This window comes from Lycium barbarum, chromosome 6 (assembly GCF_019175385.1).
Source record: "Lycium barbarum isolate Lr01 chromosome 6, ASM1917538v2, whole genome shotgun sequence".
In the NCBI taxonomy this organism is placed as follows: domain Eukaryota; kingdom Viridiplantae; phylum Streptophyta; class Magnoliopsida; order Solanales; family Solanaceae; genus Lycium; species Lycium barbarum.
The window spans coordinates 22,606,511-22,622,997 of record NC_083342.1 but is presented as its reverse complement, the minus strand read 5'-3'; the positions used below and the strand labels follow the sequence as shown (position 1 = coordinate 22,622,997).

The 16,487-nt window shown below is 32.8% G+C and overlaps 1 protein-coding gene across 6 annotated transcripts; it reads right to left on the bottom strand.

The window, feature by feature from the left end:
- On the bottom strand, positions 1 to 4,071 carry LOC132643612 (zinc finger CCCH domain-containing protein 46-like). 6 transcript variants are annotated; one of them, XR_009583676.1, is made up of 9 exons: positions 3,078 to 4,071; positions 2,056 to 2,253; positions 1,788 to 1,967; positions 1,612 to 1,697; positions 1,296 to 1,535; positions 1,066 to 1,213; positions 678 to 887; positions 509 to 565; positions 1 to 415 (listed from the first exon to the last, which is right to left on the bottom strand). XR_009583676.1 is itself a non-coding variant. In XM_060360080.1 (9 exons), exons 1-8 carry the CDS (start codon positions 3,923 to 3,925, stop codon positions 552 to 554), a joined length of 1,944 nt encoding a protein of 647 aa, XP_060216063.1. In that variant the 5' UTR covers positions 3,926 to 4,071; the 3' UTR covers positions 1 to 415; positions 509 to 551. The 6 variants fall into 6 exon arrangements, 5 of the variants coding, with proteins under 5 accessions (XP_060216063.1, XP_060216064.1, XP_060216065.1 ...); XM_060360080.1 differs by having other exon boundaries at positions 509 to 585; XM_060360081.1 differs by having other exon boundaries at positions 509 to 585; positions 678 to 884; positions 3,078 to 4,070.
- Positions 4,072 to 16,487: the final 12,416 nt, after the last annotated feature.

Below are 16,487 nucleotides of genomic sequence, written 5' to 3'. Positions count from 1 at the left end.
TGAGATCTAAAAGACATTTTCATTTTTCAACTTTAACTTTTTACTTACATCATAGCAAGTTACAACAGTAAAAGCAGAGAAAAGATGGGGAGGAAGGGGAAGGAAACTACTATTATCATACTAAGGGTTACTGCTAGTCTGCCTTTTGATTCTTTTGCTATTGTTCAGTGTGGTCCAACACACAACTACAAAGAAGGTACACAAAATAGAGAGATAGAGAGAGATACCCCACTCCCATTAATCAGTTCATCTGTCTTTTACGTATACATTATGTATTTGTTGTAAGTAGTATGGTATTGATGATGACAACAATCTTGAGGAGATCTTCCTTACCGATCTTTTCTTCTATTGTTTGGCTATACAGCTAGAGGACTTATACTTCCTTCTTCTATATGGTAGTACCACTCAAACGTTTCTGCATAAACAAACACAAACAACATTAGAGAATCTAATTTAGATCAAAAATGGAAAGTTGAAACCATTAATAACAATTGATTCTTTCACAAACCTAAGTTAATCCCTCCTAGCTAGCCATGCACACCTCTTAACACCTACATTTCAATGGCTTCTTGCCCAGAAGTAAACCTGGTCAATGACCACCTCAAATTAACTTCTTTCACTCTACTTTAAAACACAAAGATAGTGGAAGAAGAAGAGAGGTGGTGATTAAGAAGTACCTCGGCATGTGGAAGTAACATGATTTAAGAGAAGCCATGTTGAGGGTAGAAGTTGCGGGAAGCATAGGGATATTATTGTTAGAAGTAGCACTAGTTATTGGCGAACTAACGCCACCTTCAGCTGAATCACTGGAGAATGCAGCCTGGTGTTCTGCAGCTGATTTTGTAGGAGAAGCAAAAAGGTTATCAGGAAGGATGTGTTCCATGCTGCTTCAACACCAAACAAAAGTCAATAACATTAGATAGAATCCAAAAACACTAATTAGCAATAGGTTAGAACCAATCCCAGCAAAATTTGACATAATCAATGGGGAAAACAAATCACTTGAACTTGGAATTTATGCTGTTAATAATCTTGAAATTCCAATAAAGAAATTGCTGTAAGTACCTTTCATGAAAATTAGAGTTGTCGGTATCGGTGGTCTGCTCTTTGCTGCCATTTTCGTTGTCAATATCGCTAGGCAGCATTTCTTCAGGCACCTTCTCATCAGCTGCAAGAGGGGGGGTCTTGGTATCTTCATGGGTATCATTACTTTCTGTAAAATGAAATAAAATCAGTAAACACTAGATCTATTAAGCTAAAGTAGAAAACTAAAAAAAAAATGTCTCAAGGTTAACCTGCAGGGATTTCTTGAGCAATGCCATTCGACACAGGAACAAAACTATGACTGTTTTGAGAGTGAAACTGCGGAGAGAGGTTGGGTGGGAAGGGATCATTGCGATGTTGATTCTTCAGGTCGAGCAGTTGCAAATTCATTAACCTTCTGCCTTGGAGCTCAATGGCTTGCTGTAATTCAGCCTCCTGCTCTATTTTTCTTCTCAACATCATCTCATGTGAATTATAGAACATTCTTCCTCCTATATATGAAGATAAGTATCAAACAATCCATCCTACTATCGACAAGAAAAATAGAAATTTAGTTCATCTTCTTACCAAAGGGAAGGTCATATGGCTCCCTAGATTCAAGCCCAGATGGGCTTAAACAGGTAGACATCTCTCCTCTATCAATTGGATGCTTCCTTTAGTTCAATAAAAAGTGAAACGTTAGCCATGAGTAAAGGAGATGCAATAACTTGAAATAACATAACAGGATGATAATCTCAACATACTTGTCTGCGATTTTTCCCTTTTCCTTGTAGGGCTTTACAAGTACCCGAGAATCACACACAAAATGAGGGTTTCCTTTAGCCAAGATCAGCTTTACAGTTTCTGGGTAGACAAACGTAACGAATCCAAACATTCGCTTCTGCTGATACGGAATTCTAACATCTTGGACCAGCCCATACATACTTCACCAAAAAAAAAACAGGCGATTTACCATCAATTTTCATCCCAATTTCAAGATTTTCAAGAATCCATTCTACAATAAGCACTTACCTAAAGTAATTAGACACATCCTCTTCCTTAAACGTGCTATCAGCAGGAAATGTTAGGTAAATTTGTCGCATACTTGAATTTGAAATACCACCTAATGCCATTGCTGAAAAATCATTTCTATCAGAGCGGCACCTACCAAATTTTTGGAATTCTTCTCCCATCATAAATGCTGCAGCGGCAGCTGATCTGCAATTCAGACTATACATCAAGATACCTTAAATATCCAACCAATATTCCAAATCTCAACCTCCAAATAATGTCCCAATAGAGTATAACTACCTAACCTTCAAAAAAGAGTTGCTATTGAAATGTTTTTTTAACACAAGTACATGCCAAATCAAGCTTAAGATTAGACCACAAAGAGCAGCATAATACCAAAAATACATTCAGAACACCAAAAATTGGTTTCCAAAAAAAAAGTCAATTTCAGGAAAATTACTAGCAAGACAAAAACATTTACAAGTTCATAACATGGTAGATTAAAAAAAAATACTCCAGATTCAAGGAACTTGTGAAGTCAATAACTTTCCTTCAAGAAACAAACACAAGCAAACATACCTTTGTTATCATCCAAGAAACAAACACAAGCAAATAGAGTATAACTACCTAACCTTAGAAAATGAGTTGCTATTGAAATGTTTTTTTAACAAAAGTAACATGCCAAATCAAGCTAAAGATCAGACTAGAAATAGCAGCATAAGCACATCCAAAAATTGGTTACCCAATAACAAGTCAATTTCAGGAAAATTACTAGCAAGACAGACATTCACAAGTTCATAACAAGGTAGAGTGAGAAAAAAAATTACCCCAAAGTCAAAAAAGTTCTAAAGTCAATAACTTTCCTTCAAAATACCTTTGTTTACCCAAGAAAAAGAGTAAATTGCAGGAAAATTACTAGCAAGACAAACATTTACAAGTTCAAAACAAGGTATAGAGTAAAAATAATACTACCTCAGAATTCAAGAAAGCTCTAAAGTCAATAACTTTACTTCAAGAAACAAAAACACAAGCAAAAATTATACCTTTGGTTATCATTCAAGATATTCATACACTTGTTGTAAGCAATAGGATGATGATGAGGAGCACCAGAAGCCATAAGAGAAGCAGCAGCAAACCTTTGTTGTTGTTGTTGTTGCTGCTGCTGCTGCTGTTGTAAGGCTTTCATCCTTAAAAAATGATCAAAAGAGTCAACTTTATTACTACTGGGAGAACCAACAACAACACTAGACCCTCCATCAGGTGAAGAACAAGAATCACCACTATGCATAAACTTGCAAGTATTCCCATTCTTACAAAACCCTCTAGCATAATACATGCAAGGTTTCCAACCACCAAACCCCACCACACTAGTATTATTATTATCATCACCAAAAACATCATTAACTGAACAACTCCTCCTATGAAGATGTGGGGTTTCCTCAAAATTGTTCCAAACTAAAGAATCACTTCTTCCACTTGGACTTATAATTGATTCATCAAGAAATGACAAGTCATCATTATTTTGGTCATTATTATTATTACTATAAATAGAACCATTATTCACAACAGCAGCATAAGAGAGGGAACTATTAGTAGACCAAGGTGAAGTAGTACAAGGTGAATGTGGAGAAGGAAAACCAACAACACCACCATTGTTGGGAATCAAGATTCTTGAACTAGTTGCAGATGAAGTGTTTGATGAAAGTCCTAAATGAGATTTGGCTTGATTTATTAGTGAAATTAAATGGGTTTCAGGACCAAAAGCTAATCTTATCATTTCTTTATCACCTTGGTCTTGTATCAAAATATAACCCATGATTTTTGATGCATTTTCTGGATCTAAATTTTGAATTCTTGATAAAACTATCTTTGTTGCTTCATATGCATCCATGCCTAAAACATTCACCACTACTACTATAACTATACTACTTCACTTGTTTGTGTTTTCCCCAAAGTTGGAACCTTTTTTTTTTGTAGAAAGAGAAACAAGAGAGAGAGAGAAAGAAAGGACAATGATAGAGGATAGTGGACTTTTAAATAAAGATTTTACAAAACCTTTTATCATTTGTGGATTTATTAGAATGGCGTGGGTGTCAGGGGGTGCGGGGGGAGGGGGGTTGGTTATTCTGGGGAATTATTAGAATGGTGTAGAGCGGCGGAATCAGAATTTTTATCGTGAGGGCTTAAAAATATGGCGAAGAAATCGAGAGAGTTCATCATCTACGATATACATAATATAGAGTGTAACTTTCTGCCCAATGAGGTTCGGATGAACCTCTTCAACCCTATCTACCTCCGTCCTTGGGTGTGTGTGTTTTGTGGGTGGGGGTGGGGTAGTTTATTTTGGGGGAATTATTAGAATGGGTGTGTTCGGTGGCGGAGCCAAAAAATTTGTTAGGAAGGTTCAAATTTTGGCGGAGAAATCGAGGGTTCTGCATTTATTATATATGGATAAAAATAAATTTTAACTCTATGTATACAGTGTAATTTTTATTGAATGAGGTTCGGATGAACATTCTTAACCGTACCTAGCTCCAAGCCTGGGTGTGTGCGCTTCGTGGGTGGGGTTTGGGGGGTGGGGGTGGGGTAGTTTATTTTGCGGAAATTATTAGAATGGTGTGTCCAGTGGACGGAGCCAAAAAATTTATTAAGAACGTTCAAAAATATGAAGAAGAAAATACACGAAGAAGCCGAGAGTATTCAACATGTACTATTATACATAAAAAAATAATTTTAATCTTGTATATATAGTGTAATTTTCTGCGGAATGAGGTTCGGATGAACTCCCTCACCCTACTTAGCTTCGGTTCGTGGGTGTGTGTGTTTAGTGGTTGGGGTGAGGTAGGTTATTTTGGGAAATTATTAAAATGACTTACTAGGAGAGTTCGAAATATGAAGAAGTCAAGAGTATTCAACATGTAATATATATACATAAAATATAATTTTAATCTCGTATATATAATGTAATTTTCTGCGAAACGAGGTTCGGATAAACCCTTCAACCCTACCTTGCTCCGTTCCTGGGTGTGTGTGTTTGGGGGGTTGGGGTAGGGTGGGGTAATTTATTTTGGAGAATTATATTAGGAAGAGGTGGCAAAGATACAAACGATGTTTATAAAAGGTAATGATAGGGGTTTGTTTGATGTTATATTTGTGCAATCATTACGTGCCTTATTCAACGTGACACTTGAGAAGAATATAATAGACCTTGGAAGGAAATAAGTGAATTCATTTTTTGTCTCAATTTAATTGTTTTTAATTTGGTATTCATAAAGAATTGTTAATTTCTTTCGGAGCGTTAGTGTTTACTGTTTACCGTCTTGATTATTTTCTCGAAAATTTATTATATTTTTGGCTAATACAAATGTAAAGCGGCTCTAACCATCAAGACTTATATATATCTTTAAAAAAAAAAAAAATAGTATAATTGAACCTTTGTCATTTATGATTTTCACAAATTTTATGGATAGTTAGGTCACACCTTTGAGGTCAAAATCAGTTGCATATTGTGTAAGATTTCATTATATATGAGGTTTACTATTTTATTTTAAATATAAAGGCTACTATTGATATTTGTGTCAGTGTTACATTTTATATTGGATTTAACTGTCTAATTTAATTATGCACGAGATGTATCTGCCATTAAGCATATTATAATGATGCTTACGAAAATTGGCAGTTGACTCATTTTAAATTACCTTCATATTTCGAAACAAAAACTTTAAAATGTATTTAGAAACGAAAAACTTTTTTAACTCTGCTGATAAATGTTACTTGCAAATATAAATGCATGTACTGATACAATCTTTGTTCCAAAATTTGGTCAAATTAATAATGGACAAGTCCAAAATCGACAGTAATTTTAAATATTAAAAGTTGCGGGCTAAAAGTAAACTCGTCAATCGGTTCAAATCCGTAACCGGACCGGTAAAATTGAAATCGGTTAACCGAATATGAACTACCGGTCCGGTTTCTACTTTTTTGGAACCAGAACCAGTTAAACCGGTAAAACCGGTCGAATTAAAAAGAAAAAAAATAAATTGTAGCCGTTGGGCTGCTAATTTGGACCGTTGGCCAACGATCCATTTGCAAAAATGACCGTTGCCAAACGGTCCCAAACCCATATTTTGGCCCCTCAACCCCCCAAACTTTTTTTTTAACACTTTAACCCATCCCCCACCCCTATATAAATCTCTATCCATTTCCATTTTAATCCACACCAATTCACTCTTCTCTTTCTCTCAAATCTCAATCTCTCAATTATAGTTACTTTGCAACAATTAGCCACTTTAAATTTCTCTCAAATAAATATTATAAAGTCTTATTATAGTTTCAATTATTAATTTTGCAATTATAATATTGTTGGTGGAGTTGGTGATTTTGCAACAATTCGAAGTAGCTTTGGTGGATTTGCAATTCTAGCCGCCTTCACTTTGTTGGAAATTAGTCCGGCAATTTGGTACCTTCGCTCCAACTCTATCTTTATTTTTCGCAATTTAATTCTAGCAATTTAATTTGTTGCAATTTATTTTGTTGTGATTTATTTGAGTGTGATTTAAACTATTTCTATTTAATAATGGCGAAGAGATTTAGACATGGTGCCGGTGGTAGTGGTATTGTTGGGGGTGGGCTTAATGAGGAAACATTTGTGGAAGAAACACCTAATTTAGGTATTGATGTTGGTGGAAAGAATCCACTTTTAGGTCATGAGGCAATGCAACAACATTATACCGACACTTTTAATGAAATTGATGATGATGGTAATGATGATGAAACACAAGCCCCCGAAAATCTCATAGGAGATACAGGTCTTGCACAATCACATACACAAGATAAACCACCTAGAACTCGTAAGCCAACCGCTAAAATTTGGAATTTTATGACTAAGGATAAGGAAAGTCAAACAGTTAAATGTAACATATGTAAACAAGTATTTGTTTTTAGGCAAAGAACTAGTAAGGATGGTGGAACGGGTACACTAAATGGTCATATGAGAAAGAAACATATGGATGTTTGGGGAGAGCAAACGTGTTCAAATGTGGGGGGTATTCAAATGACGATAGACCCACGAACCGGTAAAAATTTTATGTATGACAAGAAAAAAGAGCGTGTAGAAATAGCTAAAATGGTAGCTTATGATTGTTTACCATTTTCCTTTCCTTCGGGTTTGGGGTTTGTTACTTACACTCAACGTTGTTATAATCCGTTATTTGAGGGTATTCCTAGAAGTACTTGTAGAGCGAATGTTATAGATTTGTATAAAAAATATAGATTTTATTTGCGTCATGTATTTAATTCTTTAAATTGTAATGTCTCTCTTACCGCTGATTTGGATTTTAGTCTTAACAAGTTAGATTTTTTTGCTATTACATGTCATTGGGTTGATGATAATTGGGTTATGCAAAAAAGAATTATAGCTCTTTTATATGATGGAGGGAAAGGTCGTCACGATGGAAAAATTTTAGTAGATTCAATGTCTACTATTATGAGATTTTTTTAACATTTATAGAAAAACACTTTGTATTGCTTTAGATAATGCTTCTAATAATGCAAAGGCGATTGGTCTTTTAAAAAGAGAATTAAACCCTCAGCTAAAAAATATTTTTCATGTGAGATGTAGTTGTCACATTTTAAACTTAATTGTTAAAGATAGTCTTGTATGTTTTGATGATTCTATTCAAAAAGTTAGAGATACGGTTGCGTTTCTTTTTTGTAATGCTAATAGGGGAAGACTTAGAGATTTTAAGAATTGTTGTGTGGAAAATAACCTTAAACCTAGAAAAATTCAAGTAGAAATTGAGACTAGGTGGAACTACACTTACATTATGCTACAACAAGCATATGAGTACAGGATTCCCATACAACAAGTTCATAACAAATATAATATTAATAATGATGATTGGTTAAATTTTACGCATTGGGAAGATGTTAAGGAATGTGTTGAACTCTTAGAATTTTTTTATAATGCAACTCTTGCATTCTCTAAACAATTCTATCCCACGGTAACCGGAATTTTAGCCTACTTAGAGGAAATAGCTAGAGTTTTACAAGAGTATAAATATAAACCCGGTTATCAAGCGGCTATTTTTGATATGATAACAAAATTTAAGAAGTATTTTTTTTCCCATCCAACTTTATTTATATTGGGTTCTCTTTTAAATCCTTGTTTAAAAATGTCTTATACTAGAGCATTGGTTGGTCAAATTTATATATTTTTAGAAATTGAAGAGGGAGTTCAACCATCTTTAACTGAAGCCGAACTCGCTATTGATGCCGAGTTTAGAAAAAAATTTAGTCATTATTCTAATTTGGAAGAACATACTACACCCGTTGCTCCACGCCCTACTACTTCTCAAAGTAGCAAAAAGGGCTTGTCGGGTTTGTCGCATTTAAAAGTTTTACATTCACATCCAACTCCTTCTTCTAATGCAAACTTTGATGAATATAACTTTTATTTGATGCAGCCAAATGTGGATATCAAGGAACTAGATGAGTTGGACGTCTTAGCATGGTGGAAGAAATACAAGGCAAGTCATCTGATACTCTCAAGAATGGCTCGAGCTATCCTTACGGTTCAAGTATCAACCGTGGCTTCGGAGAGTGCATTTAGCCAAGGAAGACAACAAATTGGAGACCATATACGCTCATTATTCGGCTTTAGCTTGCAAGTACTAGTGTGTATTCACGATTAGATTAGATCGGAGCGACGCAACCAAAACTTAGAAGCGGAGGAAGGCGAAGAGGAAGAGATTGAAGATTTGATAGCAAGTGGATCAGACCAAATGGAAGACTTTGAAGATATCTCCATGACCGAATATGATATGGGGGAAATTAACCAAATGATTGAGAATTGGTGATTTTATTATTCTACTATTTCTTTGCAACTCATGTATTATTTGCAAGTTAAAAAAAACTACAACTTGCAAATAAATGTTATCCAAGAATGAATAAAATATATGGCTCATTGAGCTTTCTTCTATTTACTTGTGTTCATATTTTTACTTACATTCAGTTAGGAATATATCTAAAATATACTAAGAATATACTTATAATATACATCTACTTAAATTAAAAACTAGAAAGTTATATACTTGAAAAATAACTAAAATATACTAAGAATATACTTATAATATAAATATACTTAATTTATAAAATACGAATTTATAAATTTAGAAAAAACTTAAGCTATAAATAACTTAAGTTATAATATATAAGTTATAAGTATACATATAACTTAAACATATATATATAAGTTATAAGTATATGTAGTATACTTAAACATATATATATATATATACGTATATACGAATTTATAAACTTAGAAAAAAAATAAGCTATAAATAACTTAAGTTATAATATATAAGTTATAAGTATATATAGTATACTTAAACATATATATATATATATATATATATATAACTTATAACTATATATACTATACATATAACTTAAACACACACACATATATATAAGTTATATAACCTAAGTATATTGATATATATAAGTATATTTTAGGTATATATAGTATAACTTAAGCATATAACTTAATATATATATATATATATATATATATATATATATATATATACACACGTATATACTGTATTGCTGACTTGCTGTTAGCCTATTAGTCAGTAAATATATAAACTTTACTTATAAACTTATATAACATATGTAAATATACCTACAATATACTAATAAATATTATAATATATATACACTATACAAAAAACAAAAAAAAAGAGGTTTTGGACATGTTTGAACCGGACCAGTCCGATTTCGAGTTTTTAATCGGTAAATCGGAACCGGTGGCCGGTTCCGATTTTTGAATCGGAAACCGGCTGGTTTGTTAACCGATTACCGGTCCAGTCCAGTTCAAACCGGTTAACAAGCTTAGCTAAAAGAGCTAAAAAACCGTCGTCTTTCTAATTAATTTAAATGGTATAAATACTTATGAATAAGTCTTGTTTAGCCTTTTGAGTTACTGCAACTTTCAAAAGGTAAAAGAGAATGCGGTATAAGATCTTCCATTTAAAAAATTTATAAGGGACAACTGCACTTTTGATTCCTCAATTAATGATAAATTTTATTATTGATTCTTCCTGTATATGACTTAATATATTTAATTTTTAACTAATTAAAATTTATACTGGGGAATATGTTAATCTTCTCTATATCGCTCCAACTTTATCGGATGTCCCAAAGAGACAAAAAACACACATTTTAACTTTCTTTTTTTATTCAAAGTGAATTTCCATTGTTCATTGATGTGCAAATAGTTACAATTTGAGTATAGGGTAACCCACTTTGAATTTAAAGAATGTGTGATTTGGTCCCTTTATGAAGAAAATATGTTATATTTGAACTATTTAGAATTACGTACATTACGTCAAACATGGTTAATAGTTTAAACTTAATATAACATATGTACAATTAAGTGGTGGAACAGTTAATAAATTTGAAAATATTCACAAGCAAAGGATCAAACGTGCTCATTTTTATTAATTAAAGTTTAAATGTGTTTAGTCAGATATCATAAAGACAAAAAAAAAAAAAAAATCAATAACTAAGGGACCAAAAGTGTTATTATCCGTTTTGATAAAGTTTTGAAATTTGGATCCAAAAATAGCATATAAGAATAATATTCTTTCTTAGCATCAACTAACTATTTTTTTATAAGTTTAGTTGTACGCGATATTTACACTGACTCAGTGAATAAACAACACATATTTTCACAGACACACTTATCCTTAAACCATAATTAATTAATATGTATTCTTACTAATGATTTAATACAAATACTGAATGCGAGTAAAAAAAAAAATTATCTTTTTAATTGAGAGTGTGAATAAAGTCTCACATTGATAGCTGAAAAAAAAAAAAAGGTACATATAAAGTGTTGTGATACTCTTAATTGCATGAGTTTTTTTTTTTTTTTTTGGGGGGGGGGGGGGGGGGGGGGGGGGAGAGGGGGGGAGGAAATCGTGCAAACTTGGCCTGAAAGGGATAACATTATATCATGTTAAGAATATCTTTAATTATTTTAGTCTTACAAATGGTATGAGAGCTCATAGTCAGCAAGACGAGTGTTGAGATGACTTAGTGCTTCTCTCGTCTACGAGCCGATTTACTACATTTATCCGTGGCTTAGTAGGAGTTTGGACATGCGATTTCATCTCATGAAATGAAATCCCAAATCATCCAGAAAAGCATAATTTGGGATTTCAAATATGATTTTAAAAATTTTAAATGTAAAACTTGACCTATAAGTTTATATTTTGTAAAAAAAAGACCCATAAGTTGGTAGATATTTTTAACAATTATTCCCACCAACCATTTACCAACCTCATTAACTTCTACCATCCATTATTTATGTTTGTACCATGTGGGAGGATTATATTAAAGAGTAGATACATTATTATTCATGTTAAATTTTCTTTTTTATTGAACTAAAGTTTGATCAATTGATGTTGTTTTTTAGAAAGGCCTTCTAATAGCGTATTAATTTTGTTATGAACTATGACTTGCTCATTTGCTAAGATTGTATAAGAATTGGGAAAGTTTTGATAATTTTCACAACTTGTGGGGTTTTTACGTTTATATAAAAAAATACAACTTAAGAAATTCAAATTGCACGTGCAGACATGATTTCATCTCATGATTTCAAATCATGTCCAAACGGCTCCTAGTGTAGACGCATACATAAAGAAGAATCAGCTGGACTTTGGTTCTTAAGAATACTTGGTTCATTTAGGCGGCACACATTTAATCTCCAACTAAGTTCATTAGGTGATGAGTCAAGTGGAACTTAATTTGAGGGAAAGATTGTTGGGTGTACGAACAAAGTCTTACATTGATAGCAAAAAAGAAAAAGAAAAAAGTTACACATATAGCGTGTTTGGTATTGGGGAAAACTTTTTCCATTTTTTACGTTTTGGTTGGTCACAATGTTTTGAAAAACATTTTCTCTAGGAAAACAAATTTCTTAAAAATGAGAAAAATCACTTCCCAATAAAAGTAGGGAAAACAAGTTCCACAAGTAACATTCCAAGTTGATTATAGCCTCCCCACGCACCAAACGCCCCAACCCCTACCCCTTGACCATCTCCCCCCCCCCTCCCCCGCCAACCCCACAGCATCCCATCCCCATAGTGTTTTGCTAGATTACATGTAAATATTCCTGAAATAATACTTTTTTGCTTACTTACCAAACAGTAGAAAATAAATAAGAAATTCAGTTGTTTTCCAAGAAACATTTTCCTTCGTACCAAACACACCCGTGAGACATAGTAATACTTTGAATTGTATGAGGCTTTTTCGAAAAAGTCATGCAAGTTTAGCCAAAAACAAAATATACAATGGAAAATATTTTCCAGGATACTAAGTGAATTTCTTACTTATTTTTTTGTATTCGGTACGTAAGTAGAAAAATATTATTCTAAAAGTATTTGTATATAATGTAGACAAAAACTATGGGGGTGGAGGTGGGAGTGGTGAAGTGGGGTTGGGGTAAGTGGTAGAATGTTACTTGTGAGACTTGCTTTAATTTTTCTACTTCCATTAAAAAAGTCATTTTCGTTATTTTTAATTATTTTTCTAAAGAAAATATTTTCCAAAATTTTGACCAACAGAATATAAAGAAGCCTCCGTACCTAACACACTCCATATATTAAAATCATCTTTGAATTATTCCAACCCAACATTTTCTTCCAAATTTCCTTCGATCACTTGCAAGAGCGAAAGCCTTCATGGTGTGTTTGGATAAGAGGTGTTGGTGGATCATGCACTATACTTACTACTGTTCCTAATGAAAAATTATTATCGTACTTAAAATATCATTCCCACCATTAAAATCCTACGATATTTGTCTAGAATCGAATTTGCAAAAATTATAAATGTTGAAATAAATAGTTGTGCTTCGTAAGGTGAGCACAGGAACCGCATTCTCATTTACCAGGAGCGTATAACTCAATCCTCGGAGAGAAACGAGTTATTTTGAGATTGTAGTGTCGAAATTATATGAAATTAAACAATAATGAACTTAGGTAAGATATAGTTTTCATTTATAGATGATTAGATTTTTTAAAAAAAAAATAGATGCTTAGTTTATTGGACTAGAAGTGGGATATGCTAGGTATAATATAAAATATGTGCTAGGTATAATATAAAATATGTAATTGGTTTCAACTGAATAAATTGGTATAAGCATTTCTAATTTTAACCTGATCTTTCTTACGAAAAAACTTTAGAATAAACGACGCGAAGAAGGGCAAATATGTTATTTGATTTCGAAATTGTTATCTCACATAGAGTGTGGTATAAAAATAATACCATAATTGTGATAAAGAGCCCGAGATTGTTAATCCTAAAATAAAATATTGTATCAAACGTGAGATAAAATTATCCCTCAATTCATCCTGTGATTATAATCTCTTATTATATCAACCAAACGATCTCTATAGATATTGTCCTCTTTAAGTCTAGGTCAACACAATTTTAAAATGTGTCATTATTGATGAGAGTATTACATAAAACTCCATATGAACTCAACGTTCTCGTTGGATTTGCCCCATCATCATCTCAAAGTATGAGATTTGTCTAAATGCAATTGAACGCTAAAGTTTACCCACCATCGCTCAGGTTACGCTTGAAGTGCCAATAATATCATATGCAACAACTTAACCCGTTGGCGATATTGTTCGTTTTGAATCTAAACTAACACAATTTTAAAACGTGTCATTGGGATTTATTGAGTTGTTTCGTTATGTGACTAAGGTGGTTTGCCATTGTAGGATTTATTCTCTAAGAAAGACGTTTAATAGCATCAATCTAAAAAATTATCTGGTTAATTTAGTTAACCTTATTTCTTCTTAAATATTTTGTTTAATTAATATTTCACTAATTGAAACAGTGAAAATACATCTAAAAAAAATAATCGACTTATTATTTTTGTGAAACCTCAATATCAGAAAATAAATTAGTCTGATAAAACAACTACTTTTTGAGATTCAATATAGTTTCAAATTAAAAAAGAATTCAAAGAATATATAATTGCTTTAAACTAAACATAAAAAAATGGTGGAATCGATGAGATTCCTCCAACCTTCTAGGGTCGAAATTTGTAATGAAGAAATTTTTGGTAGGAAGTATTTTCTCGTTAAGTAGGCCTTACATAGAGCCTGTTTGGATTGACTTATTTTAGGTGCTTTTAAGTCAAAATAGCTTTTAAGCACTTTATTTATAGTGTTTGAGTAAATTAAAAAGTGATTTTAAACACTTGTATTTGAGCTAAAATGACAAAATAAGCCAAAAATCATAAGTTAAAATGATTTATGACTTTTCACGTATAAGTCAAAAGCCATAAATTTATCCGACCGTTCTTATAATGTTAATTTGACTAAGTTGGAAGTCGAATATCAGATGATTAAACTTAAACAGTCTTCCACTTTGGCTAACATAAATAAAATAAGGGGTAAATAATTGTGTTTGAAGGGGGTGGGGGTGCACTAGGAAAAACAATTTGCCTTGATGATGGTGCAGCACAGGTAATGAGAACCACAACTTTTTGTAGCATAGGGGAAAGAGTAAATGACCTTTATTTCTCAAGTCTAGTCTTTATCTTCCCTTATATTTTGTGGGGCTCTTTTTTTCTTTCTTTTACAGAAATGGACAAAACAATGCTGAGTATTCAGAACTGCTTCACAGGGAAATGTTCCCTCTTTCCCACCTTCAAATTTCTTTATTTTTTTCAAACTAATAAATTGTTGTTCAATTACACTGTAGACCATGGGTCGGGTCAAAACATTTTGGATCCTACTAACTCCGAAAATTTAAGTAAATGTGACTTTTAAGTTTGGAATTATAGAGGTGACTTGTAGGGACCACATCAAGTCAAAACCCAATTAAATTTGGGATTAAGAAAATTAGGGTTGAAAATATATTTTACCAAACTTGTTAATCTTTTATAAAATACAAAAAAGACCCCAAACCATTTAATCCAACCCCCTATTTATTTCAAACTCAACATCGGTCCAATATCAAACCACACGAACTTCATTCAAAACAAGAACTGATCTCAATTGCTCCTTCAAACTTTCAACTTCAAACCCACGAACTGATCTCAACTGCTAATGTGCTTCTTGAAACCGTCTTCAACTTCTTCAAAAGCTGACTCTCATACGAACTGCTGCTCTCCATTTCTCTCAGGTAAAATCGCTCAAATTTTTCTTCTTTTAAAGTTAGGATTTTGAAATCAAAGTGAGAAAATGATGATTTTGGTCAGAGAAGAAGAAGAACAACATGGGTTTGTCTGCAATGTTGTTTATTTTGTTGTTCAATGCTTGAGAAATCCTTATTTGCTGTATTTGTTCGAGTTGTTGGGTTTGTGTGTTTGTAAATAGTGTATGTGGTTGTGAAATTCTGGTTTTTGGTGTTGTTTGTGTTCTCGTTCTCCTTAGGAGTTCGAAAAAAGGGCTTGTTGGGCTTGACAAAACCCGTATTTGCTCTATTTGTTCCACTTGTTGGGGTTTCTGTGTTGTTAAATAGTGTATGTGGTTGTGAAATTATGGTTTTTGGTACTGTTTGTGTTCTTGTTCTCCTTGGGGTTTCGAAAAAAGGGTTTGAATTTTTTTTGGATTTTTTCCAACAACTGAGTAAGTTGTTGCAGCAACTTCAGCACTTGTTTGACAGTTGAGGTTGGTTTATTTTGTTTAACTTGTGATGGTTGTGTGTTTGTATTGAAACAAATGTTTTTTCTGGTTCAAAAGTTAGGGTTTTGAAATAAAAGTACGAAAATGACTAATTTTGGTTAAAGAAGAAGAGGAAGAACATGGGCAGGGTGTCTATGCAATGCTGTGTATTTTGTTCAATTTTTTACTGTTGTGTGTTTGTAATATACTGATATTGCAGCCTGATAGTAAAATAGATGTTGTTGTCCTATTGTTGTCCTTGTAAGGCTTAGGAAAAATGCCAAGGGCATATTTTGTTTTTTGTTTTTACCCAACAGCTGAGTAATCTGTTGCAACAGATTTCTAATCTGTTAGTAAAAATCCAACAGTTGCTGAGGTTGTTACAGCAAGTGAATATGTTGTTGCAACAGATTTAAAATCTGTTGAAAATTGTTAAAACAGTTGCTGAGGAAGCTGCATCAACTGTTCTGATGGTTTCCAACAGATTAGTCTGTTGGAACAACTCAATCACATGTTCCAACAACTTTACCAGTTGTTGCAACAAATTATCCATCTGCTGGAATTAATCAATACAGTTGCTGAGGAACCTGCAACAACTGTATTGATATTTTCCAATAGATGTATAATCTGTTGCAACAACTTATGAAGTTGTTGGAACATATGATGGCGTTGTTCCAATATATTACACACTTGTTGCAACATATGCTTCAGCTCTTGTAAAAATTCATTATTTATTTACTTTAAATGGTGCACAAATCAATTGAA